Here is an 18606-nt window from a genome sequence, read left to right on the forward strand (position 1 = left end):
TCCGGACTTCTGCTGAGAAACCATTCCCCACGTCAAAGTCACAAAGACCCTAGGCACAGGAAGACCAGGGCCCTCCTCGTTCCCCCTTGATTTCCAGACTCAGCAGCTCACAGGGTCTGGCCCAGCTCAGAGACTCTCAGCCTGGGGAACAGTGTCCCACAAGGGAAGGGCTGGGAGCCCCATTGCTGGAACCTTTCCAAACACACTGGAGACGGCTCTGGAGAAGCCCCTGCCTGGCCTAAGAGTGAGGGGCTCTTGGGGGCTGTTTGCAAAGGAAATCCCCCTTTGGAGATAGTCTCTCCCCATTTCTGCCTCTCCCTAGACAGACAGGGGAAGCCACCGAGGAACCCGAATTCCACTCACTTGCTCTCAGTGATGGGATGATGGATGGCGGATGTTCAGGGTCAGCAGACGTCCCTCGCCCTCCTCCTCACTCTCCAAGCCCAAGGCAGGCTGGAGAGGGTGGTGACCTCAGGAGTTACCCTGCCCAGCCAGCAGGCAGGGTGATGACACGAGGGCGATCGACTAGCTGTGAAAACAAGAGTCTGTCTTATTGCCAAGGGACGGAGAAACTCAGCCAGCAGCAGGGGGGTGCCGAACACTGCCCTAGGGCGGAGGTGACAGCGCCTCCAGGATCCTGACATCCCAGCACTTTACACACCTTCCTGGAGCCTCCCAAACCCACTGAGCTGTAGCGACGGGACCCCAACTCGACTGACGGCAAACGGGCCTCAGCTAGGAGCACAGGGTCACACTGAGTGTCAGAGCCATGGATGGACCCCTTCACTAACCACTGCCGCACACTCCCTCCACAGCTGGCAATTGCAACCAGGCCCTAATGGCTGGTCCCCCTGCCTTTGAGAGGGAGGGTCACTCCTGCTTCCATTGCTGCCTCTTGATCTGTGGGACTTTGGGCAAGTTGCTCCCCCTCTCCATGGCTCTCTGGGACTCACATCCCTGAATGGGCTTTAAAAAAAACAATGGTTAAAGTTTGGCCCCAACTAGTTCTTGTTTCTCAAGACTAGCCATTTCAGCAAAGTTTAGAATTCTTGACATTCAACACCTGGAAACATCCCTTTCTCCTTCGCAGACGGCCTTAACATCTCTTATCTCACCCAGGCTCCCTGCTGCCTGGAGTTAGAGAATTGACCCTATTCCCACTGGACCTACCCAAGGTGTCACACAGCAAAGCGTGACAGAGCCAGAAAGAGAAGACAACAATCCTGACTCCTGTTCTAACTAACAGACAACAACCCCCCCGGAGGCAGGGATAAAGCCCAGGAAATAAGGTGTGAACATTTTCATGGAAACCGTTTTCTGTCTGAAAATCCATTCAGATGAAACCACTTTGTTTCTTGAAATCATAAGAAGTAGGATGAAAATTCTTTGCAAAAATATTTGTTTGCAAAACAAGAGCATCTCCTGTTTGTCACAGTGCATTCAACTGTCTCGTCGTACACAAAGGGGAGACACTATGATCTAGCAAAAAGAAAAAGGAGTAGTTGTGGCACCTTAGAGACTAACGAATTTATTTGAGCATAAGCTTTCATGAGTTCCAGCTCACTTCATCGGATGCATCTGTAGCTCACAACAGCTGTAGCTCACGAAAGCTTATGCTCAAATGAATTGGTTAGTCTCTAAGGTGCCACAAGTCCTCCTGTTCTTTTTTGCAAATACAGACTAACACGGCTGCTACTCTGAAACCAACTATGATCTAGAAAATTAGATGAGATGCTTCAGTCTGAACTAAGTAGTTGCTGCTCTTCACAATTTCAAAAGAATAAAATACAAATAAAAGAGAATATTAGGTCATAATCTGATATGGCTCAGTGTGATCGGACACTTCCTAGTCTGTACTGCTCCAAGTGACACTCTTCAGTGGATCCCCAGCATCCACCCATGGCGAGGTAGGTGGGAGAGCATTGTTATTCCTACTTGACAGAAGGAGAAACAAAGGCTGAGAAAGGAGCAGGGACTTGTCTTAGCTGATGCAGCCAAGTCAGCAGCAGAACTGCTCTCAAATGAGCTACAGACCAGCAATTGTTCATAGTAATTATGCAGCAAGTATCTGAGAAGAATTGGATTGTTCGAGAGGATATTGAACTGCTCCGAGACAATGAGTGGAGAGCAGCATCCACATTGGTCACACATATAACTGGTTGTGACTTATTTGCTTGGTCATAAAAGAGAACAACAAAGACCAGAGTTTCCTCCCTGTCAATAGCTCCCTCCTCAGCCAATCAAGGTTGAGACTTTGAGGGGTGGGAGGCTAAGGGTTCTCATCAAATAGCCCAAAGAATGGCCCTGGTCACCACCGAGGCGATCATTCTCGGAGCCCTATTCCAGTCTCACCTCTCTATGAGGGCCTCCCACAACCCCCCCGGCCCCCGCTCCACACACAGAGCTCCAGGTGGTGGGAGGAGAGCAGAGGAAAATGACAAAGGAAGCAAGAAGAGAAAGGTAGGAGGGACAGAGGAAAAGGGGGAAAAAAAGGAGAAAAACCAACGTCCCCAGTGATTCTAAGGGACAAAGTCCTAGGTCGGAAATAAAATACTTCCCCCACAATCTAATGTTTTCCTTTCCTAAAAATCAGCCGGCACCTCATGGATCAGACTGAAGAGGTTCCAAACCTCTCCGAGGCTCTTACCTTACCTTCTATACAGGGATGTCTGTTTTCGATCAAAACCACTACAAGAAAAGGAGAAAACTCCAAAGAGGGTCCTCCTTGCGCTCACAAATGTGAAAGTGAATGCTCTCTCAGTCCTCCAGGAGAGACCTCGAGAAGGAGACGTGCTGAAGCAAAGCCACAGGGATCTCCGAGCTTGCCCCTGTCCTGCACCCCTGTCCTGCCTGGCTGATGTCAAGATCTCTCTGTGAGATCATCGCCTCCCCGCCACCTTTGTCCAATAGGCTGAGGTCCTGCCAAAGGCCCTTGTGGTGTCACTGCCACACCCACCCCTCCCCTGCAGTGCTGATGTCCTGCCCCTGTCCAGCCACATTGGATGTTTCAGCTGCTTCCCCTGGATCACCCCACTCAATCACTCTTCCTTGTGGGGATGACACCGACTACACCGTATAACACAGAGCTTCTTCCCCAGGCCGCAATTAGGTTTTCACAAGTTAGTTGACTTTATGGCCAGAAGCAACCGTTAGAGCATTTAATCTCATCCCCTGCGTATCCTAAGGCCTCCTGTATATCAGAAGAGCTGGGCTTTTCTTTTACTCAAATGTTTTCCAGAAAGGCATCTAGTCTTTATTCGAAGAGATCAAGAGATGGAGAATCCATCATTTCTCTTGGCAGTTTGTGCCAATGACGAATCACCCTCTTACAAATCCGGGTCTTATTGTCATTATACTTTTTCTGATTTCTGCTTCCATCCATGGGGTCTTGTCATGCCTTTCTCTGCTACATAAAAGAGCCCTTTTATACTCAACATTTTCTCTCCATGAAGTCAAGCAACTCACCTCTCATTTGTCTTTTGTGTATACTAAACAGATTGAGCTTTTTCAATGTCTCATTAGAAGGCATCATCCCCATCACTCAATTACGAATCTTTTCTGTACCCTCTCCAATTGTTTTAACATAATATTCAAAATGTGGACACAAGAACTGGATTCAACATTCCAGCATCAGTCTCACCAATGCTCTTTCACTTCCCTTTCCATTCTCACTACTCTATCCAGCCAAGAATGGCTTTAACCTTTTTTAACACAGTTTCACATTGACAGACCGTGCTGAGCAGCTCGTCCTCTATGGCCCCGAAATCCTTTTCAGGGTCGCTGCTTTCCAGCGGATTGTCCCCCATTCTGTAGGGTGCCACCTGACTCCTTTGTTACTGAAGCTATGGGGTTGCATTTGGCTTGATTAAAACCTAATTATTTCGTAAGTATTTTAGAAGAACTAGCCCATTAGAGAGAGAATCGTGAATTACTCCAAGACAATGAATGGAGAAAAGCGGCAAGAGCAATCAAATACATGTTTGGTTATGGCCTATTTCCTTGGTCTTAAAAGAGAGTAACGACGACCTGAGTCTCCTCCCTCACAATAGCCCCAAGCTCCCCCAACCAGCATTGAGACTCTGAGAAGCAGAAAGCTGAGAGTCCTCACCAGATGTCCCGGGTCACCACCGGAGGGAGTCACTCTTAGAGCACCATTCCAGCCACATGTCTTTGGGAGCAACCCCCCATCCCCAACTCCACATGCACAGACAGGTCCTGGTGGTGAAAGGAAAGCAGGGGAAAAGGACAAAGATGCAAGAGAGGATGAGAAAAGAGGGAGAGACAGGAAAAGGGAAAACAAAAAGGAGAAACCCCAGTGTCCCCAGTAATTCTAAGGGACAAACTCCTAGGTCTGAATTAAAATGCTGCTCCCACAATCTAGTGTTTTCCTTTCCTAAAAATCAGCTGGCACCTGATTGATCAGACTGGTCAGGTTCCAAACCTCTCCGAGGCTCTTACCTTCTATACAGGAACGTCTGTTTTTGAGCAAAACCACCACAAGAAAAGGAGAAAACTCCGAAGAGGGTCCTCCTTGCGCTCACAAATGTGAAAGTGAATGCTCTCTCAGTCCTCCAGGAGAGACCTCGAGAAGGAGACGTGCTGAAGCAAAGCCACAGGGATCTCCGAGCTTGCCCCTGTCCTGCACCCCTGTCCTGCCTGGCTGATGTCAAGATCTCTCTGTGAGATCATCGCCTCCCCGCCACCTTTGTCCAATAGGCTGAGGTCCTGCCAAAGGCCCTTGTGATATCACTGCCACACCCACCCCTCCCTTGCAGTGCTGATGTCCTGCCCCTGTCCAGCTACATTGGATGTTTCAGCCGCTTCCCCTGGATCACCCCACGCAATGAGCGTTCATTGTGGCTCAAGTCGAACAAAGTAAAACATCAGAGGCTTCTCCCCGTGCTACGCTCAGTTTATTCATAAATTAGCAGACTTTATGGACAGAAGAGACAATTAGAGCATGTCATCTGACCCCCTGCATATCACATGCTTTCTGTAGAGCATAGGAGCTAGTTTTTGACTACACACATTCCAGAAAGGCATCTAGTCTTCATTAGAAGACATCAAGAGGTGGGGAATTCCCACCACTTCCCTTTCTAGTTTGTTCCTTTGGTGATTCATCCTCACGGTTCAATATGTGTGCCCTCTTTCTAATATGAATTGGTCTCTTTTGAGTTTCCAGCCACTGGGTCTTGTTATTCTTTTCTCTGCTAGATCAATGAGCCCTTTCATACCCAATATTTTCTCTCCATGAAGTCACTTCAACGACGTCACCTCCCGATCTTTTTTATCATCTAAACAGGCTGAGCTCTTTCAATCGCTTATTCGCAGGCATTTTTCTCCAGCCCTCAATATGTTTCATTGCTTTTTGCTGCCCCATCTCCAATATTTCCAAATCTTTTTTCAAAGGTGGATGCCAAAACTGCATGCAGGATTCCATGATCAGTCTTCCTCATGGTTTCAGAGTAACAGCCGTGTTAGTCTGTATTCGCAAAAAGAAAAGGAGTACTTGTGGCACCTTAGAGACTAACCAATTTATTTGAGCATAAGCTTTCGTGAGCTACAGCTCACTTCATCGGATGCATACTGTGGAAAGTGTAGAAGATCTTTTTATATACATACAAAGCATGAAAAAATACCTCCTCCCACCCCACTCTCCTGCTACTAATAGCTTATCTAAAGTGATCACTCTCCTTACAATGTGTATGATAATCAATTTGGGCCATTTCCAGCACAAATCCAGGTTTTCTCACACACACCCCCACCGCACACACACAAACCCACTCTCCTGCTGGGAATAGCTTATCTAAAGTGACCACTCTCCTTACAATGTGTATGATAATCAAGGTGGGCCATTTCCAGCACAAATCCAAATTTTTTCATGCTTTGTGTGTATATAAAAAGATCTTCTACACTTTCCACAGTATGCATCCAATGAAGTGAGCTGTAGCTCACAAAAGCTTATGCTCAAATAAATTGGTTAGTCTCTAAGGTGCCACAAGTACTCCTTTTCTTCCTCATGGTGTGTCACCTCCCTATGCTCCTCACTGCTCTTTTCATACATCTAATGATGGCTTTAGCCCTGTTCACCACAGCATCACCCTGGGTGCTCATGTTGAATGGCTTGCCTAGCATGGCCCCGAAATCCTCTTCACAGTCAGTGCTTTCCTGGATACACTTCCCCACTCTGTAGGTGTGGCCTGTATGCTTTGTCGCTAGCTATAGGACCCTTCCTTTGGTTCTTTTCCAACTTGTTTTCTTTGAATGGCTCCTCTTTATCAAGGGATCCGATTGCTCTGTGTCACTGCCCTCTCCTCATCATTAATTACCACTCTGCTACTATTTTATCACCCACCAACGTTAGCAGCAGTGATATTTTATTTGGGTTGCAGTTCATTGATATTTATTTTCAAGAATTAGTCCTTGAGAGCTTCTTCATATCCCTCGTGCCCATAACCTGCTCCACACAGCACAGTGAGAAAAGGCCGCCCAGCCCAGCTGTGCCCTAGGGGCTAAGCACAGAACAAATGTAGGAGCTTGTGTCATCCATAGCTTCTCAACAACATGTGGGGGTCATCAGCTTACAAAGACACTCTAGACCGGTAGTATAGACAGGCCCCAAATGTATCTAAGTGTCCCGCCTTGAAAAACAGAAGACAAAAAAACATAACCTTGAGTAGCTTTATTTTATAGTCGTGGAAACTGAGGCACACAGAAGCAAAGAGATTGGCTCATGGTCAAAAAGTCAGGAATAGAAAATGGCCAATCTGCTGATAGTCAGTCCTGGGCCCCAGCCGTGTTTGTCCTGGCCTCTCTGCTTCAGCTCCAGTAACAACCCGAGTGGAGGTTTTCTTCCTCTCCATGTCCTTTAACTTCACGTCACTGGAGAAGAAAGATTGTTTCTGACCAGCTGGCTCTAATGCTTAAAAACCTTCATTTTTTTCTTTCGCTAGGAGGATAACGCTGGACGTTTTCTCTCATCCACTTTCCTTTGGAATAATTTCAATCCAGTCCAAAGGATTTCCTTTTCCAGTGTGTCTTCAGCACCTTTCCTAGCAAACAGTTCCTGTTCGAGCACAGGTTTCCAGTTTCAGGCTGTCCCAGGGGGAGATGGCCATGAAAGGGGTAGTCGCTCAACTGAACCTATCCCCAGGTGAAGGGAATAAGTGCAGGGGTCACATGAGAAGGAGCAGCGTGTAACTAGGATCCAGGCCTGTTGGGCGACATAAGAACAGCCTGTGCTCAGCCAGGAGAGAGACCCGCAATGGGAGCAGGCCTGGGAGGGGCTTGGATAGTCCTTTCAAGTCAGTTTTGGTACACAGCAGGGGATGGAACAGCCAAGCTGCTAGGGTTGGGAGCTGGGCCTCCTGGCAGTGCCCAGGAACGAAAGCACAGCACCTGCCAGGAAGGGAGTCCCCACAGAGGGACACCGTAATCTCCCAGGGAGGGAAAAGGCTCTCACTGCCATTTCTTAACCTCATGGGGTGTTCTCCTGCTCTGCCAACCCCACCCCTATTTCAGCATCTCCAGGTGCCTGAGGAAGCAGGCACCAGAGGCCATCCTGCAGCTGGGACAGAGATGGAGGTTGATGACCTACCTGCCCGTGGTGACCATGGTGCAGGACAGCCCTCAGGACATGCGAATGCAGCTCCAGATCTGCAGAATGCACCTTCCCTTTGCTGGCACGAGACCTTGCAGGTTGCGGGAGGTGAGACAGGCACTAACTTTTGGTAACCCTCAGTGGGATCAGAGGGTAATGGTTTGTAGAAAGTGGTGTTGGAGAGCTTTACAAAAACTAGGCAAGCCATTTACAACACACACTTTGTTTCTCTACAAAAGAAAAAGGACACTAAACTATCTAAACTACTACATGCCACAAGGGGCCACAACAGTGGTTCCCTTAACCCACCCAGCAATATTGTTAATGTATCCAACTATACTCTTAGCCCAGCAGAAGAATCTGTCCTATCTCGGGGCCTCTCCTTCTGCCCCTCCACCCCCACGAATATGATACCGTTCTGTGGTGACCTAGAATCCTATTTTCGACGTCTCCGACTCAAGGAATATTTCTCACACCTCTGAACAATATACTAACCCACAGAGAGCTTCCTACCAAGACGACAAAAAGAAGGATTCTGGGTGGACTCCTCCTGAAGGTCGAAACAACAGACTGGACTTCTACAGAGAGTGCTTCTGCCGACGTGCACGGGCCGAAATTGTGGAAAAGCAACATCACTTGCCCCATAACCTCAGCCGTGCAGAACACAACTCCATCCACAGCCTCAGAAACAGCTCAGACATCATAATCAAAAAGGCTGACAAAGGAGGTGCTGTCATCATCATGAATAGGTCAGAATATAAACAAGAGGCTGCTAGGCAGGTCTCCAACACCACTTTCTACAAGCCATTACCCTCTGATCCCACTGCGGGTTACCAAAAGAAACTACACCATCTGCTCAAGAAACTCCCTGAAAAAGCACAAGAACAAATCCGCACAGACACACCCCTAGAACCCCGACCTGGGATATTCTATCTGCTACCCAAGATCCATAAACCTGGAAATCCTGGACGCCCCATCATCTCAGGCATTGGCACCCTGACAGCGCGATTGTCTGGCTATGTAGACTCTCTCCTCAGGCCCTATGCTACCAGCACTCCCAGCTATCTTCCAGACACCACTGACTTCCTGAGGAAACTACAATCCATCGGTGATCTTCCTGAAAACACCATCCTGGCCACTATGGATGTAGAAGCCCTCTACACCAACATTCCACACAAAGATGGACTACAAGCCGTCAAGAACAGTATCCCCCATAATGTCACGGCAAACCTGGTGGCTGGACTTTGTCCTCACGCATAACTCTTTCACATTTGGAGACAATGGATACCTTCAAGTCGGCCGGATTGCTATGGATACCCGCATGGCCCCACAGTATGCCCGCATTTTTATGGCTGACTTAGAATAACGCTTCCTCAGCTCTCGTCCCCTAATGCCCCTACTCTACTTGGGCTACATTGATGACACCTTCATCATCTGGACCCATGGAAAAGAAGCCCTTGAGGAATTCCACCATGATTTCAACAATTTGCGTCCCACCATCATCCTCAGCCTGGACCAGTCCACACAAGAGATCCACTTCCTGGACACTACGGTGCTAATAAGCGATGGTCACATAAACACCACCCTATACTGGAAACCTATTGACCGCTATACTTACCTACATGCCTCCAGCTTCCAACCAGGACACACCACACGATCCATTGTCTACAGCCAAACTCTACCATACAACCGCATTTGCTCCAACCCCTCAGGCAGAGACAAATATCTACAAGATCTCTGTCAAGCATTCTTACAACTACAATACACACCTGCTGAAGTGAAGAAACAGATTGACAGAGCCAGAAGAGTACCCAGAAGTTACCTACTACAGGACAGGCCCAACAAAGAAAATAACAGAACGCCACTAGCCATCATCTTCAGCCCCCAACTAAAACCTCTCCAATGCATCATCAAGGATCTACAACCTATCCTGAAGGACGCCCCATCACTCTCACAGATCTTTGGAGACAGGCCAGTCCTTGCGTACAGACAGCCCCCCAACCTGAAGCAAATACTCCCCAGCAACCACACACCACACAACAGAACCACTAACCCAGGATCCTATCCTTGCAACAAAGTCCGTTGCCAACTGTGTCCACATATCTATTCAGGGGACACCATCATAGGGCCTAATCACATCAGCCACACTATCAGAGGCTCGTTCACCTGCACATCTACCAATGTGATATATGCCATCATGTGCCAGCAATGCCCCTCTGCCATGTACATTGGCCAAACTGGACAGTCTCTACGTAAAAGAATAAATGGACACAAATCAGACGTCAAGTATTATAACATTCAAAAACCAGTCGGAGAACACTTCAATCTCTCTGGTCACTCGAACTCAGACCTAAAAGGGGCAATTCTTCAACAACAAAAAACTTCAAAAACAGACTCCAAGGAGAGACTGCTGAATTGGAATTAATTTTCAAACTGGATACAATTAATTTAGGCTTGAATAAAGACTGGGAGTGGATGTGTCATTACACAAAGTAAAACTATTTCCCCTTGTTTATTTCCCCCCCCCTACTGTTCTTGTCAACTGCTGGAAATGGCCCACCTTGATTATCACTACAAAAGGTTTTCTTCACCCTCCGCCCCCTCCCCCGCCCACCTCTGCTCTCCTGTTGGTCATAGCTCACCTTTCCTGATCACTCTTGTTACAGTCTCTATGGTAACACCAATTCTTTCATGTTCTTTATGTATATAAAATCTCCACACTGTATTTTCCATTGCATGCATCCGATGAAGTGAGCTGTAGCTCATGAAAGCTTACGCTCAAATGTCTTTGTTAGTCTCTAAGGTGCCACAAGTCCTCCTTTTCTTTTTGCGGATACAGACTAACATGGCTGCTACTCTGAAACAGTGTTAGTCTTGCAGATGCAGACTAACACGGCTGCTACTCTGCCATGCCTCCACCCACTTTAACCCAAAACAAACTCAGGTTTTGGGTCAAAGGGGGTAGAGGCATGGAAGAGAGTATATAGTGAACAAAAGATTGATTTTAAAAGTGTCAGAACAATATTGTGAAAACAGGAAATTCCTAGTCTTGACAATCTTTCACGAAAAACCCTTGCATTCCAAAAATAGTCACTTTTCTACAGACAATCCTTCCTTTGGAAAAGATTTTCAACCGTGTCTAGAAATCGCTCCCAGGTCAGTGTCTCTCTGAGCGTGGGCTGCACTCATTTGCCCTCCCCTTCCCCGGGGATGTGTATGAAGCACTAGTTAGAGGGGTACAGAGGAGGTATAAATAAAGATGATTAGGTCTTGACGAATACACATGTGGAGGGTGTGGGGGGAGAGAGACATGACTGATTGTATTGTCCTGAAGCAGTGCACAGCTTCCAAAGATTTGGTGAATGCTTCTCTGGGGGTCTGATTCTGCAAACCAACTTCCAGGAGCATCAGATGTGCATCTGACAAGGCCCTGCTCCCTCCTCATGTCCAGGCCTCTTGGCCAGTGGCTTGGCATGAGTAACTCTGATGCTGGACTGCCATTTTCCTACCCCTGCCTCTATGTGCATTGTGAGCAGCTACACTGCTGCACATCCAAGTGGCTAAAGAACAATCAACAGGCTTCACTCTTCTTCACTCTCTGGTCACGCAATTACAGACATGAAAGTTGCGATATTACAACAGAAAAACTTCAGAAACAGACTCCAACCAGAGACTGCTGAATTGCAATTAATTTGCAAATTGGATACAATTAACTTAGGCTTGAATAGAGACTGGGAGTGGTTGAGTCATTATGCAAGGTAACCTATTTCTCCTTGTTTATTCCTTCCCCCTCCCCACCACTGTTCCTCAGACATTCTTGTTAAACCCTGGATTTGTGCTGGAAATGGTCCACCTTGATTATCATACACATTGTAAGGAGAGTGATCACTTTAGGTAAGCTATTACCAGCAGGAGAGTGGGGTGGGGGAGAGAAAATCTTTTGAAGTGATAAACACCGATTTTTTCATGGTCTGTGTGTATAAAAACATCCTCACTGTATTTTCCACTTTATGCATCTGATGAAGTGAGCTGTAGCTCACGAAAGCTTATGCTCAAATAAATTGGTTAGTCTCTAAGGTGCCACAAGTCCTCCTTTTCTTTTTGCGAATACAGACGAACACGGCAGCTACTCTGAAACCTGACTACACAGAGTGCTGTCATTTGCACAAAGATAAAATGGAGAAATGTTGTGTGTGTGTTTAACCTCTTTCAAACAGTGGGCTCTTAAATGTTGCAAATAATTTCTAGCTCAACCAGAAGTTAGGGGCTTGAGGTAGGAGTCTCCCAGGCATTGTCTTCACTGCAAAAGTGTGTTTACACGGAGATAGCTAACTTGATGTAAAATCCGCGTGGAGACATAGAATAGAAACATAGAATATCAGGGTTGGAAGGGACCTCAGGTGGTCATCTAGTCAAACCCCCTGCTCAAAGCAGGACCAATCCCCAATTAAATCATCCCAGCCAGGGCTTTGTCAAGCCTGACCTTAAAAACTTCTAAGGAAGGAGATTCTACCACCTCCCTAGGTAACGCATTCCTGTGTTTCACCACCCTCCTAGTGAAAACATTTTTCCTAATATCCAACCTAAACCTCCCCCACTGCAACTTGAGACCATTACTCCTTGTCCTGTCCTCTTCTACCACTAAGAATAGTCTAGAACCATCCTCTCTGGAACCACCTCTCAGGTAGTTGAAAGCAGCTATCAAATCCCCCCTCATTCTTCTCTTCCGCAGACTAAACAATCCCAGTTCCCTCAGCCTCTCCTCATAAGTCATGTCTTCCAGACCCCTAATCATTTTTGTTGCCCTTCGCTGGACTCTTTCCAATTTATCCACATCCTTCTTGTCGTGTGGGGCTCAAAACTGGACACAGTACTCCAGATGAGGCCTCACCAATGTCGAATAGAGGGGGACAATCACGTCCCTCGATCTGCTCGCTATGCCCCTACTTACACATCCCAAAATGCCATTGGCCTTCTTGGCAACAAGGGCACACTGCTGACTCATATCCAGCTTCTTGTCCACTGTCACCCCTAGGTCCTTTTCCGCAGAACTGCTGCCTAGCCATTCGGTCCCTAGTCTGTAGCGGTGCATTGGGTTCTTCCATCCTAAGTGCAGGACCCTGCACTTATCCTTATTGAACCTCATCAGATTTCTTTTGGCCCAATCCTCCAATTTGTCTAGGTCCTTCTGTATCCTATCCCTCCCCTCCAGCGTATCTACCACTCCTCCCAGTTTAGTATCATCCGCAAATTTGCTGAGAGTGCAATCCACACCATCCTCCAGATCATTTATGAAGATATTGAACAAAACCGGCCCCCGGACCGACCCCTGGGGCACTCCACTTGATACCGGCTGCCAACTAGACATGGAACCATTGATCACTACCCGTTGAGCCCGACAATCTAGCCAGCTTTCTACCCACCTTTTAGTGCATTCTTCCAGCCCATACTTCCTTAACTTGCTGACAAGAATACTGTGGGAGACCGTGTCAAAAGCTTTGCTAAAGTCAAGATACAATACATCCACTGCTTTCCCTTCATCCACAGAACCAGTAATCTCATCATAACATGTAAGTTAAGTGTTCGTAACTTAACTTACATGTGTTTAGAAGGTGATTAGATTAGTCAGGCATGACCTTCCCTTGGTGAATCCATGGAATAAAGTCCTTATTTACTTTCTCCACACCAGTCCTGATTTTATAGACCTCTATCGTATCCCCCCTTAGTTGTCTCTTTCCCAAGCTTAAAAGTCCCAGTCTTATTAATTTCTCCTCATATGGAAGCTGTTCCATACCCCTAGTCATGTTTATTGCCATTTTCTGAAGCTTTTCCAATTCCAATATATCTTTTTTGAGATGGGGCGACCACATCTGCGCACAGTATTCAAGATGTGGGCATACCATGGATTTATATAGAGGCAATATGATATTTTGTGTCTTTTTATCTGTCCCTTTCTTAATGATTCCCAACATTCTGTTTGATTTTTTGACTGCCACTGCACATTGAGTGGATGTTTTCAGAGAACTATCCACAATGACTCCAAGAATTCTTTCTTGAGTTGTAACAGCTAATTTAGACCCCTAAAAAGTATGGCTCTGGTTTGGGAATCCCCCTCACATTCTCAGCCATGAAGACTGATGCAAAGAATTCATTTAGTTTCTCCGCAATGGCCTCATCATCCTTGAGTGCTCCTTTAGCATCTTGATTGTCCAATGGCCCCACTGGTTGTTTAGCAGGGTTCCTGCTTCGGATGTCCTTAAAAATTTTTTTGCTCTTAGTTTTTGACTCTTTGGCTGGCTGTTCTTCAAAATCTTTTTTGGCCTTTCTAATTATGTTTTTATGCTTCGTTTGTCAGAGTTTATGCTCTTTTCTATTCTCCTCATTAGGATTTAACTTCCACTTTTTAAAGGATGCCTTTTTGCCTTTCACTGCTTCTTTTACTTTGTTGTTTAGCCACAAGTGACACTTTTCTGGTTCTCCTACTATGTTTTTTAATTTGGGGTATACATTTAAGTTGAGCCTCCATTATGGTGTCTTTAAAATGTTTCCATGCAGGTTGCAGGGATTTCACTTTTGGCGCTGTACCTTTTAATTTCTGTTTCACTAACCTCCTCATTTTTGTGTAGTTCCCCTTTCTGAAATTAAATGCTATGGTGTTGGGCTGCTGTAGTGTTTTCCCCACCACAGGGATGTTAAACCTTTACTAGTGTGTCTTTAAGTGAGGTGTTTGGGAAAATCTCTGCTTGGTAAACAAAGGCTGTTGCACATCTTCCCCACATCGAGGGGGGAGAGAATTAATTAATGAGCTTGCATTGTACAGATCCTGTGCAGTGCAAGATGATATAATTCTGGGCTCATACTCCAACAGGGGTGCAAGGCTGGGGAGCTGGGAAAATGGAGGTTGTCTCCTGTTTGTCCTTGAGTGGCTTAGGTAAAGCACTGAGGTAACTCAGTTAGGTGTGTGGTGTCACCTGCTGTCATGTTGGGTGATAACAGGGCCTGGAGCGGCTGGCTGTGTATCACCAGTAGAGCAGTGTGAGAAAGGACAACTCAGCTGAATTGTTAGGAGGCACAACAGTTCCAACCACTCCCAGACTACACCCCGGGGAGTGACAACCTCTCACAGCGGGCAATGACCCTAACTCAGGCTGAGCAGAGGGAACCTTTTCCCAGTCCCTTCCCCAGCAACCCTCCCACCCTTTGCCCAGCCCCGTGCTGCCACGCTCTCCCTGCCAAAGTTACCGACTGGGTGTGGGAGACCTTTCCTTCTCCTGCTGCACCTCCCCCTGGCATTTTTCTGGCTCACTCAGCCTCTCTCCCTGGCAGCCAGGCCCAAATGTGGAGCAGAGGGGGCAGGACAGAGATGCTTCTCACGTTTGCTGCCTTTGTGTAGAGAGCCTGGCTGGGGAAGTGGTGGCTCGTCTCCTGTCTCACTGCCTGGGCCTGGCTGCCAGGAAGAGGAGGCTGGTTGCAGGACCACAGCCCAGCCTAGTGCTATTGTTTTCACAAGAGCCTCCAGGGCTGTAATGTTACCAGGGGGCTCGTTCCAGCTCAGCAAACAGCACAGGTCAGTTCCAGGAAGGGAAACGCCCAGTGCTGCTACAGGTGGGGCTTGTTTCTGAGCTCGGGAAAGTGAACCGTACCCTGTTACACTGTCCAGAGGGAGCCATGGCTGCAGGGAGCTCTGTGGAAAGTCTCCAGGATGAAGCTACTTGTCCCATCTGTCTGGAGTATTTCACAGAACCTGTCACTCTGGAGCGTGGGCACAATTTCTGCCGAGCCTGCACCACCCAGTGCTGGGGAGAATCAGACCCAGGCATCACCTGCCCTCAGTGCAGACAAGCTGTGCAACAGAGAAACCTCAGGCCAAACAGGCAGCTGGCGAATGTCCTAGAAATAGCCAAATGGCTGAGTTTCCAGGCAGCGAAGGGATCAGGAGTGTGTGTGGAACACCAGAAGGCTCTGACACTGTTCTGTGAAGAGGATCAAACCCCCATCTGTGTGGTTTGCCATCTGTCCCAGACTCACCGAGCTCACACTGTGGTCCCCATAAAGGAGGATAACCAGGAGTACAAGGTAGGGAATTGCTGTCAAGTTCAATGAGTAACAGCTTTGGATTTTTATGACAGGTGGAAGTTGCCTGTCAGAGGTGTGACTGCATTGTTCAACTCTGTAAGGCCTTCATTGTATGGGAGATGCTATAAACAATAAATGAGACAGCTGGGTGGCAGGAAGGGCAAACAATTAAGACTTGAAAAATTTCTAATGGGGGAAAGTTTTACCTGAGAAGCAGAATCCTTTTCAAACCCAGCTCCCACTGGTGAACTAAGGGAACTCTCTATGGAACAGAAGCTGTTAAATGATTAGTGAGGTTTAAATCACCTGCAGGCCTGTCTATGTGAGACTGTTGCCTTCAGACTGGAGAATATCAAGTTAAAAAGCTGATGTTGTCATTGCTGATTTGTATCTGAGCATTTATCATCATTGTTGTTATTTGCATCCCAGTAGCCACTACAGACCCCAGATGAGATTTGACCTTGATTTTGCTGGAACCTGCACAAAACAGTGTGAGGGACAATCCCGGCTCTGAGCAGGGATAATCTAATGTATAGGCTAATCTGAGAAGAAAAATGCAGAGTGGGATGGGAAATGGAGGGTCAGAGTGGGGAAATGAATTGCCTAAGGTCACCCAGCAGGAGAGTGACTGGGTGGGCAATAGGACCAAAGTCTTTCAAGGCCCACACCAGTGCCTGAACCATGAGACCATGCTGTTGTGGCCCTAGCAGCGATGAAGTCTGTTAGAAGGGGAAGACTCTTTGAGAAAAGTCTGAATCATAGAATATTAGGGTTGGAAGGGACCTCAGGAGCTCATCTAGTCCAACCCCCTGCTCAAAGCAGGACCAATCCCCAATTTTTGCCCCATATCCCTAAATGGCCCCCTCAAGGATTGAAGTCACAACCCTGGGTTTAGCAGGCCAAAGCTCAAACCACTGAGCTATCCCTCCCTCCAAGCCAGTAAGGAGATGAAGTTTCTCCTTGGGATTCTGAATTTCCATGAGGGGTTAAACTGAGATGCACTCTCACCCCTAAAAATAAAAATCAAACCACCCAAATAATTTCTGTTGATTCAGGATAAAATCCAGCTCTATTTGAAGATTCTGAAGGAAGAGAGAGAAAATTTCCAGGGATTTAAATTGAATAGAGAGAAGAAAAGCCAGGAGTATCTGGTAGGTTCCTGTTATTAACCTGCATTGACATGGGATGTGAGGTTGGTTTGTAGGCAGATTCCCTTGTGGCCTTAGGAAATGTTGGCTTTTATCTACTACTCCGTTACCACGGATGCTCTGTGTGTATGTGTGCACTCACCTCCATACAGATGGCCTGAAAAATCCTCTTCTCCATCTTCAGATTCTAAGCTTTCATTTCTGGTAATGAATTCTTGTACACCTTTTGTGGCTTTGACGAAAATCTTGCCAAAATGATCTGAATGTATCCAATGCACAGTTCTGTACCTGTCTGCACCTTTTGTTCAATTGATTCATTTTTTCTTTCCATACATCTGTGTCAACGTAGTTCTGTGTAGAGCTGAGTAAACAACAGGACTTTTCATTGACTGGAAATTGGGGAAAAAATGGTCAAACCAAAAATAATTTTAAAAAATTTAGCAAATCAGTGTTCCATTTTTTCTTGGGCAGAGTGTTTTGCTTCAATTTTGACCATGAAGAAGGACTTTTTAAAGCAAAAACTAATTTCAAATTGAATAATCAAAACATTTTCTTGATTTTTTTAATGATTTATTTATTTATCTGCTTATTTATTTCTTTATTTATCCATCCAAAAAAGGTGGGTGACATTGAGAAGAATTCATTAAATATTTCAGAGTCAATGAATCTGCCTTTTCCCTCCAAAAAAGTTTAGTGCAAAAAATGTCACTCAGATCTAGTGCTAAATCTTGCCTCCGGCGGCCTTGGATCTGCAATTTTAAAGGCTCCTGGTAACACGATATCCTAACCATGTCAGACATGAGAATATCCCTTTAAGAGATATAGGGGCCAAATGGGAAGGTGTGAGAAAATCCTCTTTCTACTAATCACAGGTCACAGGCAAGTGTTAGATGTCTTAGAATGTGCAAAGAAATTCTCCTCCTGCACACTCAGCACTCCATGAAAGGACCCCAGGCTCCATTCACATCCCAAACAAGCCCTTTCCCTATTTTCTTACAGAAACAGAGAGGCAGAAGATTTTATCTGAATTTCAGAAACTGCGGCAGTTCCTGGAGGAAAAAGAGCGACTCCTGCTGGCTGAGCTGGAAAAACAGGACAAGGAGATTGTGAAGATACAGAATGAAAATGTTACTAAACTCTCTGAGGAGATTTCCCATCTCAGTGAGCTGATCAGTGAGATGGAGGGGAAGTATCTGAAGCCAGTAAGCAAATTCCTGCAGGTGAGACAGAGTAAGAAATACCCCAGATCCCACCACAGGGACAGGACCATTCCCAAATTGTGGGCACTGGAGTCCAGCTGTCAGTGAATTCCTGAAATGTGCATTACAATTTTTCTATGACGAATTAGAGATATATAGATATGAGAGATGGAAAAGCCCCATTAGCTGAGATAACCCATGGTTCTGGGGCCAGACCAGAGCTTCTTTTTTCAAGATTTGCAAAATCCCTTCCCTGCAATCCTCAGTGTGTTTCAAGTGGGTCTCAGATTATTTTTCTCTCTTTTTCCCCTCTAGGATGTCAGAAGTACCTTGAGCAGGTACATGGCTCTTTCTCACTCCCACACACACTTCACATGCTGGGAAAGGACTTGGAAGCCATGTTAACCCCGCTTCTCTCCAGGGCTACATGGCAAAATGTGTGGGGCAGGTTCACATTTTGGATACAAACCTCTTTAATGAATTTAATCCTGATGTTCTCACTGTCTTTCTGTCTGGAATAGCTCACAACTGTGAATGCCAAATTCAGGTCAGATGCCAGAAAACAGGGCAGACACCCTAAACT

At 46.5% G+C, this 18606-nt stretch overlaps 1 protein-coding gene across 1 annotated transcript; it reads left to right on the forward strand.

Annotated features, from left to right (window-relative positions):
• Positions 1–15268: 15268 nt before the first annotated feature.
• On the forward strand, positions 15269–18131 carry LOC142069199 (zinc finger protein RFP-like). The gene is made up of 4 exons (XM_075119711.1): positions 15269–15676; positions 16732–16827; positions 17697–17703; positions 17824–18131. The coding sequence occupies exons 1-4, from the start codon at positions 15269–15271 to the stop codon at positions 18129–18131; spliced, it is 819 nt and encodes a 272-aa protein (XP_074975812.1).
• The last annotated feature ends 475 nt before the right edge of the window (positions 18132–18606 follow it).

This window comes from Caretta caretta, chromosome 14, assembly GCF_965140235.1.
Source record: "Caretta caretta isolate rCarCar2 chromosome 14, rCarCar1.hap1, whole genome shotgun sequence".
In the NCBI taxonomy this organism is placed as follows: domain Eukaryota; kingdom Metazoa; phylum Chordata; order Testudines; family Cheloniidae; genus Caretta; species Caretta caretta.

What these genes read in the sequence shown, in the direction of transcription:
- LOC142069199 (XM_075119711.1), top strand. Translation starts at nt 15,269, where the DNA reads ATGGCTGCAGGGAGCTCTGTGGAAAGTCTCCAGGATGAAGCTACTTGT. An exon ending in AGGATAACCAGGAGTACAAG is followed by an intron (nt 15,677 to 16,731) that starts GTAGGGAATTGC and finishes CTGTTGATTCAG; the next exon opens with GATAAAATCCAGCTCTATTT.